This window comes from Drosophila subobscura, chromosome J (genome assembly GCF_008121235.1).
Source record: "Drosophila subobscura isolate 14011-0131.10 chromosome J, UCBerk_Dsub_1.0, whole genome shotgun sequence".
NCBI lineage: Eukaryota > Metazoa > Arthropoda > Insecta > Diptera > Drosophilidae > Drosophila > Drosophila subobscura.
Window position 1 is genome coordinate 13973929 of NC_048532.1, and position 24077 is coordinate 13998005.

General features: G+C 50.5%; 7 protein-coding genes across 13 annotated transcripts; 4 read left to right on the forward strand and 3 right to left on the reverse strand.

Moving 5' to 3' along the window:
- Positions 1-242: 242 nt before the first annotated feature.
- LOC117894760 (peritrophin-48) lies at positions 243-1677 on the reverse strand. The gene is made up of 2 exons (XM_034801977.1): positions 1578-1677; positions 243-1519 (listed from the first exon to the last, which is right to left on the reverse strand). The coding sequence occupies exons 1-2, from the start codon at positions 1585-1587 to the stop codon at positions 447-449; spliced, it is 1083 nt and encodes a 360-aa protein (XP_034657868.1). The 5' UTR covers positions 1588-1677; the 3' UTR covers positions 243-446.
- A 629-nt stretch (positions 1678-2306) lies between these two features.
- LOC117894761 (peritrophin-44) lies at positions 2307-3786 on the reverse strand. Of its 2 annotated transcripts, none has more exons than XM_034801979.1 (2): positions 3724-3786; positions 2307-3327 (listed from the first exon to the last, which is right to left on the reverse strand). In XM_034801979.1, exons 1-2 carry the CDS (start codon positions 3728-3730, stop codon positions 2309-2311), a joined length of 1026 nt encoding a protein of 341 aa, XP_034657870.1. In that variant the 5' UTR covers positions 3731-3786; the 3' UTR covers positions 2307-2308. The 2 variants fall into 2 exon arrangements, with proteins under 2 accessions (XP_034657870.1, XP_034657869.1); XM_034801978.1 differs by lacking the exon at positions 3724-3786 and adding an exon at positions 3411-3519.
- A 1411-nt stretch (positions 3787-5197) lies between these two features.
- On the forward strand, positions 5198-6530 carry LOC117894763 (peritrophin-44). The gene is given in 3 exon segments (XM_034801980.1): positions 5198-5278; positions 5336-6085; positions 6088-6530. Coding segments are annotated over 3 exon segments (1017 nt in total). The 5' UTR covers positions 5198-5268; the 3' UTR covers positions 6345-6530.
- A 706-nt stretch (positions 6531-7236) lies between these two features.
- Positions 7237-8526, forward strand: LOC117894764 (peritrophin-44). Its single transcript, XM_034801981.1, has 2 exons — positions 7237-7331; positions 7458-8526. The coding sequence occupies exons 1-2, from the start codon at positions 7325-7327 to the stop codon at positions 8465-8467; spliced, it is 1017 nt and encodes a 338-aa protein (XP_034657872.1). The 5' UTR covers positions 7237-7324; the 3' UTR covers positions 8468-8526.
- Positions 8527-8691: 165 nt separating this feature from the next.
- On the forward strand, positions 8692-12293 carry LOC117894750 (possible lysine-specific histone demethylase 1). Its single transcript, XM_034801961.1, has 5 exons — positions 8692-9083; positions 9153-10786; positions 10846-11384; positions 11445-12061; positions 12122-12293. The coding sequence occupies exons 2-5, from the start codon at positions 9210-9212 to the stop codon at positions 12140-12142; spliced, it is 2754 nt and encodes a 917-aa protein (XP_034657852.1). The 5' UTR covers positions 8692-9083; positions 9153-9209; the 3' UTR covers positions 12143-12293.
- Positions 12294-13862: 1569 nt separating this feature from the next.
- Positions 13863-15601, forward strand: LOC117894754. Its single transcript, XM_034801967.1, has 2 exons — positions 13863-14743; positions 14806-15601. Exons 1-2 carry the CDS (start codon positions 13949-13951, stop codon positions 15313-15315), a joined length of 1305 nt encoding a protein of 434 aa, XP_034657858.1. The 5' UTR covers positions 13863-13948; the 3' UTR covers positions 15316-15601.
- A 183-nt stretch (positions 15602-15784) lies between these two features.
- Positions 15785-23986, reverse strand: LOC117894745 (neurogenic protein mastermind). 6 transcript variants are annotated; one of them, XM_034801948.1, is made up of 11 exons: positions 23580-23986; positions 22577-23243; positions 21223-22155; positions 18940-20452; positions 17811-17989; positions 17427-17741; positions 17226-17363; positions 16911-17160; positions 16563-16846; positions 16317-16499; positions 15785-16253 (listed from the first exon to the last, which is right to left on the reverse strand). In XM_034801948.1, the coding sequence occupies exons 2-11, from the start codon at positions 23189-23191 to the stop codon at positions 16173-16175; spliced, it is 4491 nt and encodes a 1496-aa protein (XP_034657839.1). In that variant the 5' UTR covers positions 23192-23243; positions 23580-23986; the 3' UTR covers positions 15785-16172. The 6 variants fall into 6 exon arrangements, with proteins under 6 accessions (XP_034657839.1, XP_034657838.1, XP_034657841.1 ...); XM_034801947.1 differs by having other exon boundaries at positions 23751-23985; XM_034801950.1 differs by having other exon boundaries at positions 21223-22152; positions 23751-23984.
- Positions 23987-24077: the final 91 nt, after the last annotated feature.

Below are 24077 nucleotides of genomic sequence, written 5' to 3' on the forward strand. Positions count from 1 at the left end.
CTGATAATGCCTCATGCCTGGGGCCTGGGCACTTGAACACTTGAACTGTAACGAAGAGCGATTGCCAAAAAAACCAAAGGTATGCGGCGTAATTTGATGGAGAAGGCCGTGTGCCGTACCAAGGAACTCTATCAATAAACCTGCTCGAACCTGCTCGAACCTGCTCGCACTTGTACTCAGCAAATGAACATTTCCTGTGCCCCTGTCCACGTACACAACTCATAGACTACTGCGGATGAGTATTGAAATTGGTATTGGAATGCTTTGTTGGAGTTTAATTACAATAAAAAGTATGCAGCAAAAAGGGAGCAAGGGGAGTGTTTGGAAAATGTTTAATCGTGCATGGAAATGTTTCCCTGTTCGACCCGATAACTTAGAGCCCATGACCAGCTCTGCTTGTTGTGACCGCCACCATGATTCGGATCGGTTGACTGTGATGTAGGGGCCTAGGCAATCCTCGGGGAGCAGGCAATGTAGTGGTGATTGGTGGGCGTACAGCCCTGGCTGCGCTCATCGAAGTAATAGTTCTCCGGGCAACGACCGGTGCCGGCTGTGACGCCGCCCGAGCAGCGGGCATACTTCTGGCAGTCGTCGGCCACATTCACGTAGGACATGTTATTGCCCACGCAGCGATCGAGGACGCAGCGGACGTTGAGCCGGTCGCGGCAGGAGAGCTTCTCGATGTCGAAGTACTGGCCGAGGGCGCAGCTCAGGTGCTGGGGCTGTGTGTCGTGCTTGCCGTTGACGGGCCTGCCGCAGATGTAGTAGTGGCTGCAGGACTGATCATCCGCGTAGTAGCCGCCGGTGCTGTTCAGGCAGAAGGTGTTCTCCGGCTCGGGCAGGGCGGCGGTGGCGTAGCAGGCCACCTGCTCGATGTCCACGCAGTAGCCCCGGTTGACGTCGTAGGCCTTCTGGGGCGCACACTCGCGGGTGTGGAGGATCTCGTTGACGCACTCGTAGTAGCGCTCGCAGTGCTCGGTGTGGGCCAGACGCGTGTTGTTGGGCAGGGCACGGCAGGCGGGGCTGGTGTGTGTCATCTGGCTCTCCGGGCACGTGTACTGGTTGTGGTAGACGCACGAGCGGGAGCGGGGGTTGAAGATCAGCTCGCTGGGGCAGTCGGCATGGATCTGGGTGCGGCCCTGGCAGAGGATGTAGCCGCGGCAGTTGCTGCTGCTGGCGTCTTGCAGGAAGGTGCCGTCCGTCTCGTTGGCGCACAGGTTGATGGGCGCGGTGGCCTCCACTCCGGTGTAGGGACACTGGACACTCGCGGCCAGATTGCAGCGGCCCAGCTGCTTGTTGTAGTAGAGCCCGGTGGCGCAGGCGCCGTGCTCCAGGCTGGTGCCGTTGGCCGGGCAGCTCACCCAATTGTCGCAGGTGCTGGGCCGCAGGAAGCTCGTCTCCCACGGCAGCAGGGCGCACATCTCCTGCACCGAGAGATACTCAAAGTCGTCGATTGTGCTGCCGCCCAGGGCACCCACCGCCAGGCAGAGCAGCGCGAGCAGTGGCAGGATCCCCCTAGCTGGAACGCCAGTGCAGAGTGATGAATGAGTATCAGGGGGAGTGTGGTGGGAACATACCTTGCTTCATGGTGTTTATCCTTGGGGAGGAGAGGATTTCGCTTGGTATCCTGGAAGTTCGATTGCGTTGCGATCGATTGTGAGCAGCAACCAAGAGACGAATGATGCGCTGTCCGGGGGCTGTCGCCTCCTTAAATATGCAAAGATCATTCCGCGCTGTTTTCTTCGGCGAAAAACAATTTCCAAAATGCACCAAAACGCTATCTCAATCAGTGGCACAGATAACGCTCCCCACTCTGATGTGCGATAGCGAGGAGCATGTAAATTACACGGCATAACATTGTCATTGGTCTCGAGTGGAGAAGCAATACTCCATGTGAATATGTACAAGCACGTAGAAGATTCGATATCGGATTGAGAGCCGTGGCATTGATATTGCCATTGTCGAACCGCGAAGGGAAATTGAATTACTTACAGATACAATTTTGATTGTTTTTCCCCCTTTGCTTCTAGAAATATTATTCATTCAATTCCTTGGAATGTTCCCAATTCTATGAATCAAAATGCAATGCAATTTCACTCTGTACAGAGATCTGTGAGCATTTTTATGCCTACTTTTTGAGACTCTATAAAGAGTCCTGCAATTAATTAAAAGGCACTTTTGATTGGCGCTTCCACTGCTAAATCTTGTTCACCCAATCATCAAATCGAAATCACGTAAATGTACCATTTCAGTGCCGGATAGAGCATTCATTTATTACGGAATTAAAGTAATGGAAATTGCTGGAAGATCAAGCGCAAATTTTGTAGGCGGGCCTGTCTGCTGTACATATATTATGTACTTCATCGTAGTAGGGATTGGAGGAGGGACAGTAGGCTGTGGCGCTGTTTGAGCAGATTTCATATTGCTTGCAACTTTGGCCACTGACCGCCATGAACGGGGCATTGACATTGCCGCAACGGTTATAGGTGCAGGCGAATGAAGCGGGAGAGAGGCATTTCTGTGTGGTGGGATCGAAGTGGGTGCCAGTCAGACAGGCGTTCCAAATTCCATTTCCTGCTGCTGTTGTACAGTAGAAGTATCCATAGCAAGTTTGCTTATCGGCCATAAAGAAGGTTGTGGCGGGAGCTATGGCTGTGCCGCCCGTGCAGGCGCCTGCCACCGACTGTCCCACAGTGTAGGTGGTGCCTGGGTTGCTGTCACTGTTGCCGGAGTTGCCGGTGCAGGGATTGGTCGCCTGGCACATGCCATTGCCCGGATTGTAGTACTTGCCGGGGGCACATTGTCCCGGAGTGCCGTAGCCGTTGTTGCACTGCAGGTAGGAGCCGCAGTTGTTCGGATCGCCCACGAAAATGTCATTCTTCATGAAGCGGCAGATGGTGTCCTGAGGGCAAGTTGGCCCCCAGACGCAGGTGTTGTTGTTGGCAGCATAGACGCCGCCGGCGCCGCAGTTTCCGTAGCCAATGGAGCCGTTGCCGAAGCAGTAGCCATACTGGTTGCAATCGTTGAGCACTGCCACGTACATGGGAGACTTGGCGGCCGTGCAGGTGGCCACCGCGCTGGTGGTGCAAATCGTTGAGTTGTCAAAGCCGCAGCTCGAGGTCTGGGCGTTGAAGACGAGGCCGTCTTTGCACTTGTTCCACGACACCAGCTTCTGGCCCTGGCAGTAGCCCCAGCCGTGGCAGTCGGCTGGGTCGCCCACGTAGCCGGAGCCCGACCACTGGGCGCACAAATCCTCCATCGAATAGCTGGCCACCTGGCCGGCCAGCAGCAGACAGGCCGCAAGGGCGCAGACCTTCATATTGAAACCTGCAAGGGGAAAGAGCAACGAGAAGTTCAACGGTTTAGTTGTGGCTTCACACACGCTGAGCTGTCCTCGCCGTCAGCCCTACCTCCCATATGGATCGGACTTGGAATTAGTTACGGCAGAATCTCGGCTCGGTATTCGATATTCCACTGGAGAGAACGATGCTGGTACTAGCCTGGCCAAGAGCAGGCTGTACTCTTTTATAGGCCACCGCCTGGCAGTGCGATAATTAAAAAATTGTCAAACACTTCCAGCAGCTTCATATAAGATAAGCCATCCAGCAACCGGCAATGCCGAATATCGAACTTGTAATTAAAATTCAATTCGCAGCAAGCGATCAAAGTCAAGACAGAGTCTGTGTGTGGAGCGATAAGACTTGGGGTAAACCTTTCACGCACCTTTCATCCTTGTACTTTTGGTCGTGCCGTCAGTGGCGGGACGTTGTGTTGGACGTTAAGAGTGATACTAGCGGACTCGGCCAGCGAGGAGCGCCTTTTAAGCACTAATCGGGGCACCTGGACAGCCGCCAGCTATTTTGACATGACACCCAACCCAACTGACGGAGACAGCACTGCGGATAATCAGCGACTGATTGCGTGCCGTTTTTTCTTTTGTCTATAATTGATATTTAATTCAATGGCATGGCACTTATTGATCACTTCACGCGGTATCTCGGTATCTCGGTATCTCGCTTCTGCCTTCTTTTTTGCTGCTGCCTATCTAAACTTTAATTTTCCAGCGATCCTTGGCATGTCTCTGTGCCTATTTCTTTCTCGCTTACTTTTGGGCGAAATAATCGCAATATTTTTAGATATTCGCTCACTGAATGGCACCCAAAATATAGGCAGCTCTACCGCATATTCATTAGCGACTGCTTGCCACATTGATAAGCTCTAGAACTCTTTGAGGAAGTCTTCTCATAAATATAATTATGCATATTCCAATAGTTTGATCGTTGTGAAATAAAATATGTATCCCAGAAATCCATGGGGAAGTATGAGTAATACAAATAGTATTAATAGTACTCCCGATTACGTCTCGTTTTATTCAATTTAACAGTCTCAATCTTTGTTTACTGTCGTTGAATGATTGATCGTCTGTGGAGTGGCGCATTAGGCATCTTATCTGCACTGAGGAATGCTGCTACAATTCCTCGTTCTCCTAAAAGCAAGCTTTAAGTACAATTAAACTTAAATTTGGGTAGACCCAAAAATATGCAGCATTTGCGATGACTGTGCCGGCAGATTGGAAGTATTTCTGTATTACTTATAAAGAGTTCAATTGGCTGAAATTGAACCCTAGAGTTTGCTCTAAGTTCCCATTGTCCCTTTGTTCTTTTATAATATTTGACCAGCCACTGCAGCACTCATGTCTAAGTTTCCTTTACTGATATTCCGCAGCTCCATGTGGCACATGTTCATAGGCAGCAAGGTCCTTTGTGGTCCTTTAGCTGAGATATGGAAATTAACTATCACCAATTTTCAATGTGCATTTATAGAAAAGCAAAAAGCATTCTTCAACCCCATCTACTATATTTTCCATGCCCCATTTTTGATAATATTTGAGAGTGTATTTTAATTATAGCTGTCAGCGCAGCTTATCTTTCTTCGTATACCCTGGCAGAGGGTACAACTGCTGCCACGAAACTATAGAGATAAATATATAGGTACATATAGGTATAGGGCTAAACAGCCACGAAAGTATTGCCATGGGCTGGGCTTTACTCAGCGACATCTGCTAATGAGTGGCAGAGTATTTGCACTTCCACCTTCACACAATCGAAAGCGAAACAGCTGCCCAAAATGGCAGCTGATCCTTTGATATGCGAGGCAATAAAGCTAATCGAAGTGCCAGAAGTGCCAGCAGCAAGAGCCATCAGTTCGGCAACAGTCGCACTGCGGAGCACAACGTTCTACGACGACTCAGAGTGAAGATTGTTAACAATGCGAACAGGTAAGTACCGTCGTGAGGGTAGATTTCCCACAGTAATAATTCGATTTCCCTTTGCAGCTTTCGGAGCACACCTTGAACCGGCTGTGGCTGTGGGCCTGGCTATGCTGATGGTTCTGGCCTGCCACTCGCCCGTGGCTGAGGCCATTGAGCAGGACATTTGCAGGCTGTTTGCCAACAACACGGTTATCCGGGACCCGGACTCCTGCAGTCAGTACATCACCTGCATTAATGCTGTCAGCGTGTATGGCACCTGCGGCGGCTCCACGCCGTTCTTCGACAAGGAGAAGGGCGCGTGCGTCAAGACACTGGCTGACGACTCGTCCTGCGAGGTGTCGTGCGTGAATGCCACCAGCCAGTTCGTGGCAGACCCAAAGTCCTGCTACGGTTACTACTACTGCGTGGACCAGGAGACGCCCATGTACGGCTCCTGCCCCCAGGAGACGCACTTCAATGCCACCACCCAGACCTGCACGCGGCTGTACGAGTCGGAGTGCACCGCCAGCGACTTTGAGTACTGCAACATCGTGAAGAACAGCGTGAAGTTCGACAATCTGCAGTCGTGCGCCGCCTACCACGTCTGCGAGAAGGGCGTGCTGAAGACAAAGACCTGCTCCTCGTCGTACTATCAGGCCAGCACCGGCACGTGTGTGGCCAAGCCCCTGGTGGACTGCGTGGCCCATCCGCTGCCCAGCAATGTGTGTGGCAAGACCAGCAAGCCGTACGCCAACAAGTTCGTCTCGGACGGTGCCACCTGCCGTGGATACTTCTTCTGTGCAGCCCAGGCGGATGGCACCCCGGACGCAAATCCTTTTGGAACCACTGCCCCCCGGACACCTTCTTCGATGCCAGCAGCGAGAGCTGCCGCAGCCCCAATCTCGTCAAGTGCACCGAGGATCGCTGTGACGGTCGCACGCTGCCGTTTGTGATTAGCAGCACCAAGGGATGTCGCAACTATCTGCGCTGCAGCGAGGGCATGACTCTGGACGAGATGTCCTGCGGCAATCTCTTCTTCGACGAGGCGAAGGGCGGCTGCGTGCCCAACGTTGTCTCCTACAGCATATGCTAGGCCAGAGGTGAATTTATTTATGCAAGAACATATTCACCACGCTGGCAGAAAGAGATGGTTCCCGAACGAGATAAGTGTGTGGTGAAGATGTCGCCTTGCAAGTAAATTTACATTTTGTTAGTCATTTGTTGCTAAACCATAAAGTTATTATGCAATATGCTTATGTAATAAAGCTCATGAATTGATTTTGTTGCGTTTTCCTGTAAGGCAAGTGTTTGGGTGGGGCAAAACATGTTTAAATATGTATTTTGCCGGATGCCAAGTAGACTTTTGCACAGTAAAAACTCATTAACTGGCGCAAGCGATTAGCCATGGGTATATTTATATTTAATGAAGGACTTTATGACTCTGGTCACTGTTTCACTTTCGCTTATAAAAGATTATGGCCAACAATCAGGGCTTGTTGTGGATCAGAGCTGTTTGTTCTGATTACACGGAGCAATAAAGACGAAAAACCCACAAACAATGGGCTATCAATCGGTTGGGCGAATACCCACAATCGGCTTGTGACTGCCGTGCCGAGATTTATAAATATCAATTAATTAGCAGCCAATAAAAGCGATCAGTGATCGTCGAACTACGAGTAGTTGTCGCACATTCAGGCAACTTTTAATTAGTGGCAGGGAATCGTTCTGCCGTTTGGTTGGTGGGTTGGTTGGTTGGTTAGCGCCTGCAGTGGCACGGAGCACAGAGAGCAGGGCCATTGGACCAGGTAAGTGGGGGAAATATATCAATGGCTTTGCGCACTTTTGCAAGCATCGATAAGATTCGCGCACCTGCTATTAATGGGCCAATAAAGTGTGTATAGTATATGGGCATATGGGGGTATCGCGGTATCAGTAGCCAGAGGCGTGTTGCCTGCTTCCATATAAACTTTTCCCCCATTCAGTAATCTCCATTTAGTTGGCAGCAACAGCTACAACAGGACACAACACACATCCAAATTGTTTTCTGCGGAGTTTCCCAATAATCAAGCAAAAATGCCTTGTAAGTTTTTTATCTGTCTGCAATCCCCAGAGTATAAATAGAAAACGAAACAAGGCGGAGATTATGTACCTGTGTGGCCTTGAATATTCTGCCATATTCTAATCGAAACTTGCTCTTCCTCTGCAGCGCGAAATGCTTGTGGAGTGCTGCTTGGGGCATGCCTCTTGGTGTTCTGCCTGCTGGACTTCTCCACGGCCGATGGCGACTACTCGGAGCTGTGCCGCCTGTTCAAGAATGGCACCAACATCCGCAAGCCTGGCACCTGCAACGAGTACATCCAGTGCAGCGACGGCGAGGGCATACTGAAGTTCTGCGAGGGCAGCACTCCCCACTACGACAGCAGCAGCCAGAAGTGCGTCAAGGAGCTGTCCAACAGCCACCTCTACTGCGGCAATAGGTGCGAGGGCAGGAACGGCACCTGGGTGTCCGATCCGACCCAGTGCCAGCGATATTTCTACTGCAACGAGGGCGTGCCGCTGCAGGGCATCTGCCCCATGGGCCAGCACTTTGACGAGACGAGCCAGGCGTGCCTGCACAGCGTGGACTCGCAATGCGTGGACGTGGCCAATATATGCGAAATCCTCCCGGACAAGACCAAGTTCCGCTACGAGGACGACTGCGACTACTACTACGAGTGCAAGAGCCTAAAGCAGACGCTGAACAAGTGCAGCACCACCAAGTCCAAGCTGTACTTCAATGTGGAGACCGGCTCCTGCCTGGCCCGCAATCTGGTGGCCTGCACTGCCCACTCCAAGGACGGCGTGTGTGCCGCCAGCAGTAGCCTCGTCTACAAGTCGGATGGAGCCACGTGCCGTGGCTACTTTGCCTGCAAGCCCTTCGGCACTGTGGCCGACCTGGATCCGATTTGGGGTCAGTGCGCCGAGGGACTCTTCTTCGACGAGGGGCGCCAGATGTGCGCCAAGGCCACCGATGTGGTGTGCACCAACAACCGATGCGAGGGCAGGGGCACCATGCTGGTCGCCAGCAGCAGAAACTACTGTCACAACTACATCGAGTGCGTCGATGGGGTCCAGGTGGCTGAGAATACTTGCCACTTTGATCACTTCTTTGACGAGGTGATTCAGGCGTGCAGCAGCAAGATCATCTACGACAACTGCTGTGACGAGCAGGAGTAGGGAGAGCAGAGGGTGTTTGTAGCATTTAAGAATTAAAGAATTACAGAATGAATCAAAAACATGTTTTTTCTCTCTAACATCAACATTTGTCATTTCTGATCGGAAATTTAAATTTAAATTCTGATTACTATCTATAGACACATCGATAGCTGCTAATTTCGTAGAGTATCGTCACTGTTCACAAATATATATCGCATTTCAGTATCGATATTTCCATATCGATACCCATCTAAACAATTTGATATAAACAATTTTCAATAATGTCAAAAAAGGCGATTTGTTAACGTAAAATAAAAAGCATTGCGTGTGTTAGGCTAGTGAGTTCGGAGCCAAGTCCACAAACCGAATTTAGTCGCTTATAATCGCAACAGGTCGTACCAAGGAGCACCGATCCGGCCACCAACCGCCAAGCCATTCCATTCCATTCGCATCTTTCGGCGGAACCATAACGTGTACCAAAAATATAGTTAATTGAAGTTGAGACAATATAGTGAAATGCATCGGATCCTGCCCCGCCTCTAGTCGCCCGTTCCGGCTCAGTTGTGCGCGGGCCAGTGGCCCTTCTCCTTCCCCTCCTCCTGCTCCTGCTCCTGACTGCCAACCTGCCTCCACCCTCGTAAGTGCCGCCATCTATGTATCCATTTTTGTAGCGGCCGCCAATCGTTTCGTTTATGCTACGCCACAGGACGAAGGACATTGATTCTAAATCGCCGACTCCTGGAGGATTCGGAGGAGACCTGCGATGAAGCCAACCCAGGCCAGCGGCGGTAGCAGCACCACCAGCGCCAAATTGCCCGAACCCATCGACTACGTGACTCTGATCAGCGACGACTCCGATGGTGAGCCACCACCGAAGCGGATACCTACAGCACCAGCAGCTACTTCATCGAAGCATAAAATCCACGACGACGACTCCAACGATGCCCCCGCCGCCAGCAGTTCCAATGCTAACGATGAACGGCGCACGAGTCGGCGCAACAAGCCCAAAGTGGACTACACCACGAACAAGCCCAGCACGAGCGGCGAGGCGGCAGGCAGCGAAAGGGTCAGTGTGGGACCCACGAGAAGCACCAGCAACCCGCCGGTGGAGAAGCGCGTCCAGGGTCATGCACAGTCGGAGCCACGCACCCGGAAATCGGACACTGCTGCTGCTTCTGGGGCATCTGCGAGCGGGGGTTCGGCCAGCACGGGCACGCGCAGTGCCCCATCAACCAACGGGGAGTCGTCGCGCAACCGGGACATGGGCACGCCCACAGTGCTGTCAGGAGAGGAGGGGGCTGTGTTTCAGTCCCGCCTGCCCTATGGCAAGATGACGCCCAACGAGGAGGCCTGCTTTCCGGACATCAGCCGCTCCGGCATACTGGGCCACCGCGTGTTCCTCAACATCCGCAACAGCCTGCTCCACATGTGGGTGGACAATCCGAAGGTGCAGCTGAGCTTCGAGAGCGCGCTAAAGGCACTGCAGCCGCCCTTTGACAGCGAACCGAACCTGGTGCGGCGCGTCCACTCGTTCCTGGAGCGACATGGATTCATCAATTTTGGCATATTCAAGCGCCTGGTGCCCATTCCGACCAAGAAGCTGGGCAAGGTGATTGTCATTGGTGCGGGTATCTCTGGACTGGCCGTGGCCCAGCAGCTGCAGCAGTTCGGCATGGACGTCATTGTGCTGGAGGCTCGAGATCGGATTGGAGGACGCATTGCCACCTTCCGGAAGAACAGCTACATAGCGGACCTGGGGGCCATGGTGGTGACGGGCGTGTACGGCAACCCGATGACCATATTGAGCAAGCAAATCGGCATGGATCTGGTGCCCATACATCAGACCTGTCCGCTCTACGGCCCGGACGGCAAGCCAGTGCCAAAGGAGAAGGACGACGTCATTGAGCTGGAGTTCAACCGCCTGCTGGAGTCGGCCAGCTATCTGTCCCATCGCCTCGATTTCAACTATGCCGGCAACTGTCCCGTGTCGTTGGGCGATGCGCTGGAGTGGGTCATCAGCATGCAGGAGATGCAGGCCATGAACAAGCGGGCGCAGCACATGCAGGATATCGTTGCTGCCCAGAAGAAGATCATCGAGCACCGGAAGCGGCTGAAAGCAGTCAAGCTGAAAATCGAGGCACTAAGGACCGAGCATGCGGCAATGGTGAAGAAGCGGTGCCCCAAGGGCGTCGAGAGCGACACGAGCTACGCGAGACAAGAGTACAACATTCGGCGCACCCAGCTCCAGCTGGACGACACGCTTAAGGAGTTCCGCCAGCTACACGAAGAGGACATGCAGATGGCGGCCAAGCTGAACGAGTTGGAGCAAAACAAACCCAGGTAACTGGTTGCTTACCCGTTTGATTCTTCCTGAGCTAATTCCTTCGCGTATTTTCCAGCGATGTGTACCTCAACACCCGCGATCGCCTCATACTAGACTGGCATTTCGCCAACCTGGAGTTTGCTAATGCCACACGACTGAACAACCTGTCACTGAAGCACTGGGACCAAGACGATGACTTTGAGTTCATTGGCCACCACACGACCGTTCGGAATGGCTACTCCTGCGTGCCCATGGCGCTATCCGAAAACCTGGACATACGCGTCAACAGCGCCGTCAAGGAGATCAAGTACGGCCCCAATGGCATTGAGATTGTGACCGAGAACATGAAGACAAGCAACTCTGTGATGACATACAAGGCAGACCTTGCTGTCTGCACACTGACCCTTGGGGTGCTGAAAGTTGCCGTCGCCGAGGAGGAGTCCCAGCAGAAGAACACGGTCAAGTTTAATCCCCCGCTGCCGGACTGGAAGCGACAGGCGATACGACGCCTTGGATTCGGGAATCTGAACAAGGTTGTTCTCTGCTTCGATCGCATTTTCTGGGATCCCAATGCCAATCTCTTCGGCCACGTGGGCAGCACCACGGCTAGTCGCGGTAAGTGACGAATCACAAGTAAAACAATCGAAAGTATTTGCTCATCGCTCCTCGATTTAGGGGAAATGTTTCTCTTTTGGAGTATCAGTTCGTCGCCAGTGCTGCTGGCTCTGGTCTCTGGTATGGCCGCCAATATTGTGGAGAGTGTCACAGACGACGTCATCATTGGGCGATGCATGTCAGTGCTGAAGAATATTTTCGGCAACACTGCCGTGCCCCAGCCAAAGGAGACGGTGGTCACGCGCTGGCGCAGCGATCAATGGGCTCGCGGCTCCTACAGCTACGTCTCCGTGGGCTCCTCCGGGAGTGATTACGACCTGCTGGCAGCGCCCGTCATTCCGCCGCCCGCCAGTGGGCACCGCGCGAGCAATGACTCTGAGGGACTTCCACGTCTGTTCTTTGCCGGCGAGCACACGATACGCAACTATCCTGCCACAGTACACGGAGCCTACTTGAGCGGGCTGCGCGAGGCCGGCCGCATTGCCGACTACTATCTGGGCTATCCGGAGGGAACGCCAGCCAACATTGGCTACTCCGTCGTAGAAGCGGCCAATGCCGTGTGTGTTGGCAAAGTTGTTACGCTGAACAACTTCTCGCCAAATCTCTCGGATTCTCCAACGTCCAAAAGGTCCGAGGAGAACTCAAACTCAAATACTGCCGATCCCGAGCCGATGGAAGTGCAGTAGCTCGTGAGCAAATGTACTGCGAGTATCGTGTAGGGTAGTGTAGTGTATTAGCGCAATAGTAACATCAAGTAAGCCATTTAGTTAAGAACGTGTTTGTAATATTGAATCTGTAATTGTTTAGTGTGTGTATTATTGAATCGGCTTTTTGCTATATGATAGGAGAAGTTTCAGGCTAAGCTAGACCTATGTAAATACCTAAGACTATTCCAGCACATTTGGATAATGCTAGAAACCATTTAACAAATTATTTTATTTAACAATTAAGCTAACCACAGAAGCAATATCATTGAACATAGTAAATTATCTTTCACTCACAGCAGCCCGAACAGCATTGCTCGGGTTGCTGTCTATCTTTATTATGCATGTCCCTCCTAGGGCTGAACTTTATTCAGCATTATCATCATCATCTTATCTGTCATAGGTACGTAAGTCATATTCCGATTTTAAGGCAATTAATTCAAGGCAACCAATATCTGGGACTGCTGTAACAACTCTTCGAGACTCGTTTATATTTACTTTACTTTCCCCTCCATGTGGCAATCAGTGATAGTATCCCCATCATAATTGGAGCGCGTATTCCTATGATCATTTCGTATCCCCTTCGTAGGTAATATGCATGTATGTACATATTGTATGTAATAACAAACCACATTTAAGGCACAAATTATTATACATATTTAGCTACCAACACTCTCTAAAGTTTTAACTGATCTAAAATTATTTTAAAATAAAGAAACAAAATTTAAAGTAAAGAAATAGGAGGTAAACATATTGAGAATGTACACTTTTGTTGTTATGTATACTTTTTTTTATATAAATAAATATTTAATACCAATGTAAAGATCATCACTCTCAGCCGCTCAGCATACCCAGCCAGTATGGAGTATCAGAAAGCGAAACTATATTTTGGGTCTCTCGGGCAGTTGGGCAACACGCATTGCTTTCGTAATTGTGTCATTGGTTCAACGACCCCTCTGTTATGGTACCGTACCGTAACTATGTGCTTTCAATGCCAATGAAAGCTAAACCTTTACCCGAGCGAAAGCTCTCGCTCACTCCTCTCAAGCTGAAACCTTGACTCGCAGAAATGCACAGAAACGATCATACATTTAGCGAGCTTTTGGGAGAGCAAAATGCACGTTCGATTCGTGTGTCAAGTTCATTGCCCGATTGTTTAGAAATCTACCTAACTACCTGGTCCTCACAATCAATAGTAATTCTCGAAAAGCTCACCGCAGAAATTGCTATGACGAGCGTTCAAGTTTTTGCTTTTGTATGTTGAATGGAATGCTTTTCTAACTCGTCGTTCGTGTGTGTGTGTATGTGAGTGCACATGCACACAGGCAGTTTGTTTTGGCCTTGAGACAGGGCAACGACATCGGCCGAATCTAATACTAGAAGCAACTGAGGCGGAAACTTGGTATGTGATGCCCCTTCAGGTAGGGACGCAAATGGGTTAAAATCATAGCATATATGTACATAAATATGTATATACATATGTACATACAAATGTACATACATATGTATACACACTAACTCCAGCTTGTGGGGTTTTCCCCGCTCACGGTAAACTAGCACAGAGATTTCAGATCATTCGAAATAAGTTTTTTACTCAAAATTATTAATTATTCAGAGGGCTCGCTACGTCATTTCCGCCGCTAAAGCATCACCATATCCCCGTCTCACCATCATAGTGATACGGCCGACTCTCACACCACCCACGACGCAGCAGAGCTAACTATCGCCGTGAGCTTTTTTTCCCACAGAGCCAACTACATATAAAACCCGGAACGGGAGCTGCAGCAGGTCAGTCGCAAAGATACATTCATTTGGTGACGAAGAAGCTTCAGAGTCTAAACAGCAACAACAACAAAAAACATGAACGAGAGTAATAGTAATAGTGAGCTTTCAAGCGCTGTGAGCAACGCGCTATTGGCCCTTTATAACCGCCATAATGTGCCGCTGGTCACGCAGCCCATATCGGGCGTCGGAGAGAATGCTTGTGGCGATATCCTGCTCGTAAGTTGGCCATCAGAGTCTTCGGCCAAGAGGCTGGTGGTCAAAATGGCGCCCAAGAACGAGGCAAGACGACTGCACATGCACGTAGCTGACTGTTATGCCCGAGAGGTGTTCATGTACCAGAGCGTGTTCCGCAGCTACCGCGAATTGGCGGACGACCAAAGTACCTTTAAGGTGGCTCCTGAGCTGCTGGCATCCGGACTGCAGGCACCCGACGAGTACCTGATCTTCGAGGATCTGTCCCAGAGCGGCTTTCAGACAAACCCACGCAGCTCCATGCCCACCTACGACATTGTTGTGGCCACGCTCAAGGCGGTGGCAGAGCTGCATGCGTGCTCCTTTATCCTACAGCATCGGAATCCGACAAAGTTCAGGGAATTAGTGGATCATGTGCGGCAGGACAATCTATTCACTGAGAACATTGAGACGGTGACGATTGAGTTTGGCAAGTCGATGTTGAGCCGCGCTCGCCTCCTGCTGGAAGAGGACAAAGTGGGGGACGACCACACAACCGCTTTGATACAGGTACTGGAAAGCTGTGAGAGGAACCTGAAGGCCCTAACACTCTACTGTGTGGACGGCACTACGCAGTCACCTCACGCGGTCATCTGTCACGGTGACTTCTGGAACAACAACATTTTGTACAGGCGCGAGGTAGGTCCACGCCGTTTGTTGTTAGTTGGCAGAGTCTACAAAGAGTCACCTCTTCCTTACAGCCTCGCTCTAATCTGGTGGTGGAAGCCAAGCTCATTGATTTCCAACTATCTCGCTATGCCTCGCCGGTACTTGACCTTGTCCACTACCTGTTCACCAGCACAGAGAAGCAGCTAAGGGATGAGCACCTCCCCGAGCTTCTGGACATTTACTACGATACGTTGAGTGGGAAAATTGGGTCCTGCGGCCTGAACGCGGACGATATCTATCCGCGCAGCGTCTTTGACCGTCAATTTCAGCTCTTTGGTGTATTTGGCATGATAATGGCCTCACTTTCCTTGCCCTTCTTCATATCCAATGCCAACGAAGTGATCGACATTGATGAAGCCACCGAGGCCATTCAGGATCTGTCTGATTCGGCCACCGATGAACCCACGTGCCGCGAGCTTGTTGAAGGGTTTGACATGCTCAACGAGCGCACATTGCCCATTTTCAAGCGGCGCATGACCGATGTCGTTCGGGACGTGATTAAGTACAAAATGACGCAGCCGCTAGATCAATTCGATTCGTAATGATGATTTCTGTTAACAGTATTAGGTATTATTGTGTGTATATATATGTATGTATGCATGTCCTTAAATAAACAAATATTTTATCGTGTATATTAACTTGCACATAAAGTTCTTAGATCGAATTATGAATGATCTGTGACTATACGCCATATGAGATTCCGTCAGATGGAGGAATGGCTTACGGCTTAACGCTTAACAGTTACAAGTTACCAGACCCACAATACCACAAACACACACACACACACATACATACATACATATATATATAAATGATTACTCTGGGTTTTAATTGGGTTTAAAAAGTCTTACGAAATTAAAAAAACTTATAATAGATAAAATGCACTAACAAAAAAGGGATGGACATCTAAGCTTACTGCACAAATGGCTTTGCTTTGCTTTCTATAACTAATACAAATACTACATAAATATTTACAACATTTTATAATGAAATTGAAAAGGAAAGAGGCTTTTGCTTCGTGTGTTTACTGGTTCGTTTGACGCATGGGATAGTTCGTTCGGTAGTTCGTCATCCATGAAATGGAACAAAATGAATGAAAATATTATAAATTCATTAATCTGAGTGTGGTGTACCTAAGGTGGCTTTTGATATTCGTATGTAAACTAGTTCTTGTGAATCTATAGCTACGTGTAGCTACATTTTGAATGTTTATTCTATGAAAATGTTTATGAAAATTATCCGTAATTATAAGGCCTACTAAGTTACTGCTACTCGTCAAGTTAAACCAGGTTCTACTCGTATGTTATGATGTACTCTCTAATCAAATTAACAACTCATTGAGTTTATTGCAGCGACGAATGTCCAGCACTCAGATACGCAGCCAACACGCAGCTGCCGCCTACTGCATTGACTCCCGGAAGCGGTTCTGTCGCTCCAGACTCTCCACTTCCGCCCAGCAGTTGCGCATGTTGCGGAACAGCTGAAATAACAAAATGATTAATTAAACAGGATTGCATGGCCACTGGGCTGACATCGGACTTGCCTCATCGATCCAATTATGCTCAGCCAGCAGATCGTTTAGGATTTCGGTGGAGGTCTTGCCAGGGAACTGCTGCTGTTGCTCCGTCACACGCTGCGAGCAGTTGATAAACAGATTAAACTTCTCGTGCGCAATCTTGTGGAAGAGATCAGCGCGTGCGGCACAAATGCGGCAAAGAACAATGTCCTGTAGGGGAAAAGAGACAGGGAGTCAAGGGTAGTGGATAAGTGGATAATGTTATATTCTTACCTTCTCGTAGACAATACGAGGATCGACAGGTATGGTCTGCATGGTGTTGGGATTGTAGGGCTCGCCGAAAAGAAGGAAGCGCACGGCGATGCCCGGCTGGCGGCAGCCGGCACAGTTCTTCTGGGTCAGATTGTTTTGCTCCCACTCGGAAAAAACATGGCACTTGGGCCATGTCTCAATGGACGAGATGGTGCTGCGTGTCCAAGGCGTGATGGCCAACAGCTTGTGCTTGCAATTCTCCATGATGGTATCCACCACACGCACGCTGCCCAGGAAGTAGTCGTCTGAAAGAATATGAAAGAAAATATTAAGTATCAACGCCAAATAAGAGCCACATCCACATCTTACCCTTTTCCCGTGTAATTTCTGAGAAGAAGCTCGGATCAAGGGCCTGCGATATCATGGTCTGAATGTAGATCTCAAAGTTATCCCTGTACGACAAATAATCCTCCATAATCTTCTCGATGAACTGCTCGGTGTCGTCGGCCAGCAGCTCCGACCGCATGAACTCCACAATCGTCTCTGTGTGGGAATGTACCTGCATGCGCACTGGTGCTTTGAGGTAGAGTTTCTTTGTTTCGAGATTCCATGAGGCGTACTAGTTGCAAAGTCAGAGAAAAGGTAAGTCTAGAATCGAGAATACGAGTGTGAATGCGAGCTTACCTTTGACATGTTGCGATAGAAGGTCTTTCCGTTCTGCCGGAAGGGCTCATATTTTTGCAATATGCACTTGGAGTCCACCTGCCAAATGGTGGGCCAGTCGTTCACTAGATCCGAACGCAGTACGATAAAGTCGCCCGTCTATGAAATATAAAACAGAAACATGTAGCATCAAGTTGGCTCAAGGCTGGCAGTGCCACCTACTTTAAAGTTCTCCGCTGTTGCTGCCGTGCCACCTGCCGCACTGCCATAGCCCACGTCGCCCACTCCGGACATATCCTGCTGTGGATTGTAGCCATCGCCAGCGGCTGGCATTTGCTGCACCTGTTGTTGCACTTGCTGGTGCTGGGGCACCTGCTGCATCTGATGCAGCTGTTGGTTGTGCTGCTGCTGCTGCTGATGTTGCTGCTGGTGTTGTTGCTGCATCTGGGATGGATTCTCATAGGTGTTCTTGCGAGGCGTACCCTTGGAGCGTCGGGCAGCCTTACGCTTCCCATAGCCCTTGCCGGCATCATCGCTCTGCGTACAAAAGAGGATGGGGGGATGGTGGAGAATTACAGACACAAACGGACCACAATCAACACTTACATCATCCTCTTGTGGAGTCCAGACAGGATCCGTGTCCGAGTCAGTGAACTCGGCCTCCGGCTCGCCCACAGCACTGCTGTCCCCTCCGGCGGCAGTGGAATTCAATAGAAGAGCGTGCATACTGCTCTGCTTGGCCTTACGGGAGCACTGCTCGCGCCTCACAGGCACATTCAAGGGGTCTGTGAAGAGCACAAAAGTTCGGTTAGAAACATTGATCAGGGGAATGGAGGCCTTTGGTGGGGGAAGCATTTCCACGAACCAAAACGAACGGAACGACGACAACAACATCAAAACAACAACCACAACAACGACGACAACACCACAATTATCCCAACAGCCCAAAAAGAGCAGTCGCCGGCGCACCAACACCTTTGCACCTTGCACCTTGCACCACAGCACCTCGCACCTGAACAGAGGACAGGACTCCGTCTCTCCCGATCACTGCCTGATCTTCTGTGCATTCGGTCGGTGGTCGTGGGCTTACAATGTAAATAATAAAAATACACAGTTTATTTGGGTTTTTGTAAATTAATAATATTTGTTCATCTCGATTTCATCTCAAAAATACTTTTTACTTTTGTTCATGCGATTCTTTCTCCTTTCTCTGTTTCTTCTTCTTTTTTTCTTTCTTTTTCTTTTAACAATTTAAAAGTGCGTATTCCTTTTTTTTTGTTCTTTTTCTTTTTTGTTTTGTTTTTACATATACACAGCGTCCTTGTCCTTGTCCATTGTTCACGTCTGGATCCCTATTGCCAGTCGTCTGTCGTCGGTTGTTGTTGTTGTTCTTGTTGTTGTTGTTGTTGTCGGTGTTGTCTATTGTCGTGTCGTGTGGTGCGGTGCGGTGTTCGGTGCTGCGGCGGCAGCGGCAGCGGCTAGTGCTGCCATGGCCACAGTAGATTTATAAAATGATGAGGATTCGGCGCTGGTGCGGCGGCGGCAGCGGCAGCAGCGGCTGCGGCAGTGGACGCCGGCGTTGGAGATGTCGCGATGGATGCCGCGCTCGCGTTCGCATTGGCTGACGTGTTGTGGTGGTGGTGGTGGTTGTTGTTGTTGTTGTAGTTGTTGCATGGCGTGGAATTAGCGATAGTGGAGTGCTTATTGGAACTATGCTGTTGGTCAAGTAACATACCTTGACTGCCGCCAACGACTACGCCGACCCCAGCACCCGCTCCCAGCTGGGCGCAATGTTGCTGCACGAAATGCTGCGTGCCCATCGACTGTTGCTGCTGCTGTTGTTGTTGTTGCTGCTGCTGCTGGGCGTATGGCCGGAAGGAAGTCGGATCGGCGGGCTGCTGAATGACGGAGGAGGGCGTGGACTCAGCAGCTGCTGCCGCAGCCACCATTTGTGCATGCGGCCGCTTCTTGGGCAGTATTTGGGTCTGGGAGAGTATTTTGATGCGATGCCCGTCATCGCCGACCAGTCCGGTGAGTCCTTCCTGTCCCGTCTGATTGTCCCCAGGACCTCCAGCCCCCACCACTGTCTGCGACGTAGAAGCCTCTTCACTGCCGCCTCCAGGGCCGCCCTTGCCCTTACGCTTATACGGCGCCCGCGGATAATTCAGCTTGCGCGATGGCTTCACCACCGGCGGCGGATCGTCGTCCCTCTCGCCCTGCAAGAACTTCAGATAGCTGTCCATAAACTGCGTCTTCTTCTCGCCAATCATCGTGCCCACGCCAACCGGCTTCGGCGGCGGCTGGGCTGGTCTGTACGGCGCCGAGGCCGTGACGGGTGGACTTGAGGTCGGACCACCAGATGAATGGTGGCCATGCCCATTCGACGGGCAGGGCGACGGCTCCGGCGATGGAGTCTTGTTGGGATTGCGTATGCCAAAGTTTGTGTTGTTCGTCGATGAGTTGGTGCCGCGGCCATTGCTGGACGATGAGTTGGCAAACCCTTGCTTGGGTGCACTGCTGGCGTCTGCGAGGAAGTCCAGCTCCTCCTCAATGTTAGGCACGATCACCTTATTGCTTGCGTCCGCTGCCGCCGCCGCAGCGGCAGCCGCAGCATCGTCCTCCTGCTGGGCAGCCTCGATTTTCTCCTGTTGCTGCAGCTGGTTCTGGTGCTGCTGTTGCTGCTGCTGTTGTTGCTGCTGTTGCTGCTGCGTGTAGGCCTGTTGGTGTTGCTGCTGTTGCGTGTAGGCTTGCTGCTGCTGCTGCTGTTGTTGCTGCTGCTGTTGCTGCTGCTGCTGCTGCATGCACGCCGTGTATTGCGAGGCAATGGGCTGAGGGAAGGCTGGATAATATTGCGCCAGCTGGGTGAGATGTGATTGCGCCTGCGAGGACTGCAGATGGGCCGGCTGCGGCACGTGCTGCTGCTGGGTCTGGTGTTGCTGTTGCTGCTGCTGCGTCTGCTGTGGATATGTGGGTATGTTGATGGTGGCCGCCGGCGACACAGACGCCGCATTGTTCTCCGTCTTAAGCGGGGCATTCCACTTGTTGTTGAAGTCGTAGTACGTGTTCTGTTGCTGCTGCTGCTGTTGCTGTTGGCTGTGCTGCTGCTGCTGCTGCTGTTGGAGCTGATGGTGCTGTGGCTCCTGGGGACTGCGCACATTGCTGTAGTCGCTGCTGGTCGCTATCAGCGTTTTCTTCGGCTGTCGCTTGCGCGGCGTCTTCGCTGGCTTCGGCGGCGGCTTGACCTCTTCCTGCAATTGAGCGAAAGAAAGACCTTCGATTAGGATCCTGTTGCTTTTGTGGCTTAAAATGCTATCAAAGACGAGGCTATCAAAACATTGGACATGGCATTAGGGACAGCATAAAACAATTATACTCTGCACAAGCAGAGATCGGTCGGTCTCCACCTGGATCCAGATCCACCGCACTGAGCGTACCACATTCATTACATTACAGCATAACGTCACAGTTTCAGATCGGCCACAAGGCAGCTCAACAGTTCAACACAAAAAGATTAGCAGTTAGCAAAGCAGTTAAAGGAAGCAAATAAAAGATAAAAACAGAAATAATCCGAGAAAACTAAAGGGTGTATAGAAAAGTGTACTCTTCCACCAGCAAGTTACAAGCGAGTGTTAAAAGGAAAGCCCCAATTGTAAACAGAATATTTTATCCATTGATTTAAATTTGGGAGCAACAGCCAGCAAGAACGTCAAAGAAACCTTTATCTCATCAGCGAAACCAGAATAGTCATGCACACGATATGTATGTTGTCTTTGTATACAATGGAGAAACAAATGGATCATTGCTTTGTGTCTTAGAAATTCGAAAAGTATTTCAAGAGATGTCCGGGAAGAGTTCTGAAGCTCCAAAGAAAAGGTTCGGAGTGAAAAATAGTAAACAAAAAGCGCAAAAAAATAAACAAAATAAAAAACACCAACAAAACGAGCAAAACAAAAACGGAAATTAAACAAACAAACAAAAAAAACGATTCGGAAATAAATAGAAATAAGAAGATACAAACCTTTGGCACTACTTGAATCTGTGACGCTATGTTGCCGCTCGCTGGCGACATTATCATGTTGGCCACCACATGCTGGCGCCGGCCAGGGGCCTGCTCGTGCAGTAGGTGCTCCCCATCGACCACGCCGGACGGATAGAAGGTTTGCTTGATCTCCAGGCCTGGCGGCAAATTGAACACCAGATTCTCGCTGGCATCTCCTCCGCCAGGTTCGCCCGCCGTTGCCGCCGCCGCCTCGCTGGCATAGTCTAGATGCCGGTGCTCCTGTTTCACATGCAGCTGCAGCACATTTTTAATGTCCTCCTGGCTGCCTGTTCCCTCTTCGAGCTTCTCCCAGCAGAGGTTCTGTTCCTGCTGCTGCTGCTGCTGTTGCTGCTGCAGCGTACTTTGTATCACAGATGAATAGGCCACCGTTGTGGGCGCCGTCGGGTGCTCAGACGAACCAGCGCCTGGCACATTCACCACCGATCGTCGCTGCCCTAGAGGCGCCGTCTTGTAAACAATCACTTGAGCCTGCGGCGTGCTGACCACGTCCACGGCATTTAAATTCGTGATGGGCGATCCGTCCGCCGAGCTGAGAGCTGGACTTGCATACTGTGCCGGATAGGATCCCCCCGAACTGGCGGCCCCGACTGGCACAGCCACTGGCACTGGACTAGCACTTTGCTGCTGCTGCTGTTGCTGTTGCTCCATGTGGATCTGTTGGGCCTCCTTGCGCGTCAGCTTCACCTTCTGTCCATCCAGCGTGTAGTAGGTTTCTGTCTCTTGAATATCCTGCTGGAGGTGGTGGTGATGCTGCTGCTGGTGCTGCTGTTGGTGTTGCTGCTGCTGCTGCTGTTGATGCTGCTGTTGTTGCAGCTGCGTCAGGTATATTAACTCGTTGTATGCCTTTATTTGCGCCTTGGCTTGTTGTTGGGTGTTTTCTTGCTTAATCTGCTAGACACGCAGGCGAGGACGGGGCACATAGATTGAATCGGAATCGGAAAGTTTTGGTTTTTGGTTTGGTTTTTGCATTTTGATTGTGATTTGAGAAACTCATGTGTTCATGGTTGGATTGGATAAGGCAAAAAGGTCTAATCTAGGCTTATATGGTAGGGTGGGATTAGATGGTTAGTAGAGCAGAATGACAAATAATGCGATTGGCGGAACTTCAGGCGGGAGTGAGAGATTCAGATTCGATTCAGAGATTCCGCTTCCGCTGAAGTCCCCACCCCACACCCAGAGACGCAACTGATTAGGTAGAGATAAGGGGGGCCGGGCGGCTGTTACATATATGTCTTTATGTATGGTATGGTATTTTTTGGTATGTCAGTGAGAGATCAGTAAAGCGAGAGTAATGTAGAGGAGTCCTACTCACCACTTTCTCGGCCACCAGGTTCAGCTGCTGCTGCTGCTGTTGCTGGGCCGCCTGCTGCTGTTGTTGCTGCTGCTGCTGCTGGGCCTGCTGCTGCTGCATGGCAAGGAACGTGTTCGATATCATATTGGGCGTGTTCCAGGTCAGCGACGTTGAGGTCAGGGCTACGGTCGTCGGCGAAGGCGAGGCGCCGCTGGACGACGAGTTCTCGCCGTAATAGTTGGAGGCAACATTGTTGACCACTGCTGCTGCTGCCGCTGAGACGGCCGCCTGGTTTTGAAATGTGCTCAACTGCTTGTCCAGCGAGCTGGGGAGCTGCAGCTGGCGGTGCGGCGTGTTTGCCGCCGAGGAGGCATAGTGGGCGGGCTTCGGCTGTACACTGGCCGCTGCCGCATGATGATAGATCTGCTGGAATACTGGATTGTAGCTGCCGATCGGTGATGGTGGCACAAAGCTCCCCCCACTGGCCGCAGCGGCATTGAAGCTGGCAATGCTCGCCGCGGTTATCGTCGCCAAATGCGGGTGCTGGAAGTCCTCTGCCGTGCCGCCCGTGCTGCCAGCACTCGCCGGCACAATGCGGTTGTACGCATATGACCAGGGGCTGGAATTGGGATCCATGTGAAGGTAATGGCTGTTCTGCTGCTTCTACTGCTGCTCGTAGTAGTAGTAACTAAAAAGCAAAGTCGAGATGTGTTTTTGTTAGTGGTTTCACTGTACCATTATCGGGTGGTGGGGGAAGGGGGTTTTCGTGTCTCCTATTAGCAGGTGGAAATGCTTTATTCGCGGGACTCCACTTCCCATCCACCACGCTGCTTCGATCAAAATATACACACAAGTGTATTTACATGTGTACATACAGGCTTATATGCATGTATGCATGAATGTGCCCGAAGGGAGCTACTTCTTTTGGCGTCGTCTGTATTTCGTGCATTTTTGCTTACACATAAATTAAGCCGCGCACGCAGGGTGGGGGGCAAACATTGTTTTGTTTCATTGAGGAACGCACATTTTACTTGTTCAGGGGCGCACATTCATTGAAAAGATATGGCTTTTTCCAGAATTGCTCGATTTTTTTAGCACTTTGAATGTTGTACATATGTATCTATACATACACACATGCATGTGTATGTGCATGCGTGTGCCTGCGTTGTTGAGATTGAAAGATAGCCACACTAACTTGTCGTTGTCGTTACAGATTCGGGAGGCGCGAACTGCGTCGGGCCAACATTATTTTTATATTTAATTATGCACTGCTTAATGCACAAGCTAAATTTTGGGTTCAATTTCAAACTAAACTTTTTTTCAATTTTGATGCATAACTTTTTTGTGGACAATCTCCAAAATGGCCGCTTCGATATCGAAAATATCGATGGTTTTTGAATGGGGCGATGGTTTTTTTATGCAAAATCGATGTTTCAGTGTTCGCAGCGATGGTTTTGAGATATTGATATAAAATTATAATTCAATTGGATTGATTTCACTGATATTGGACACATCTATAATA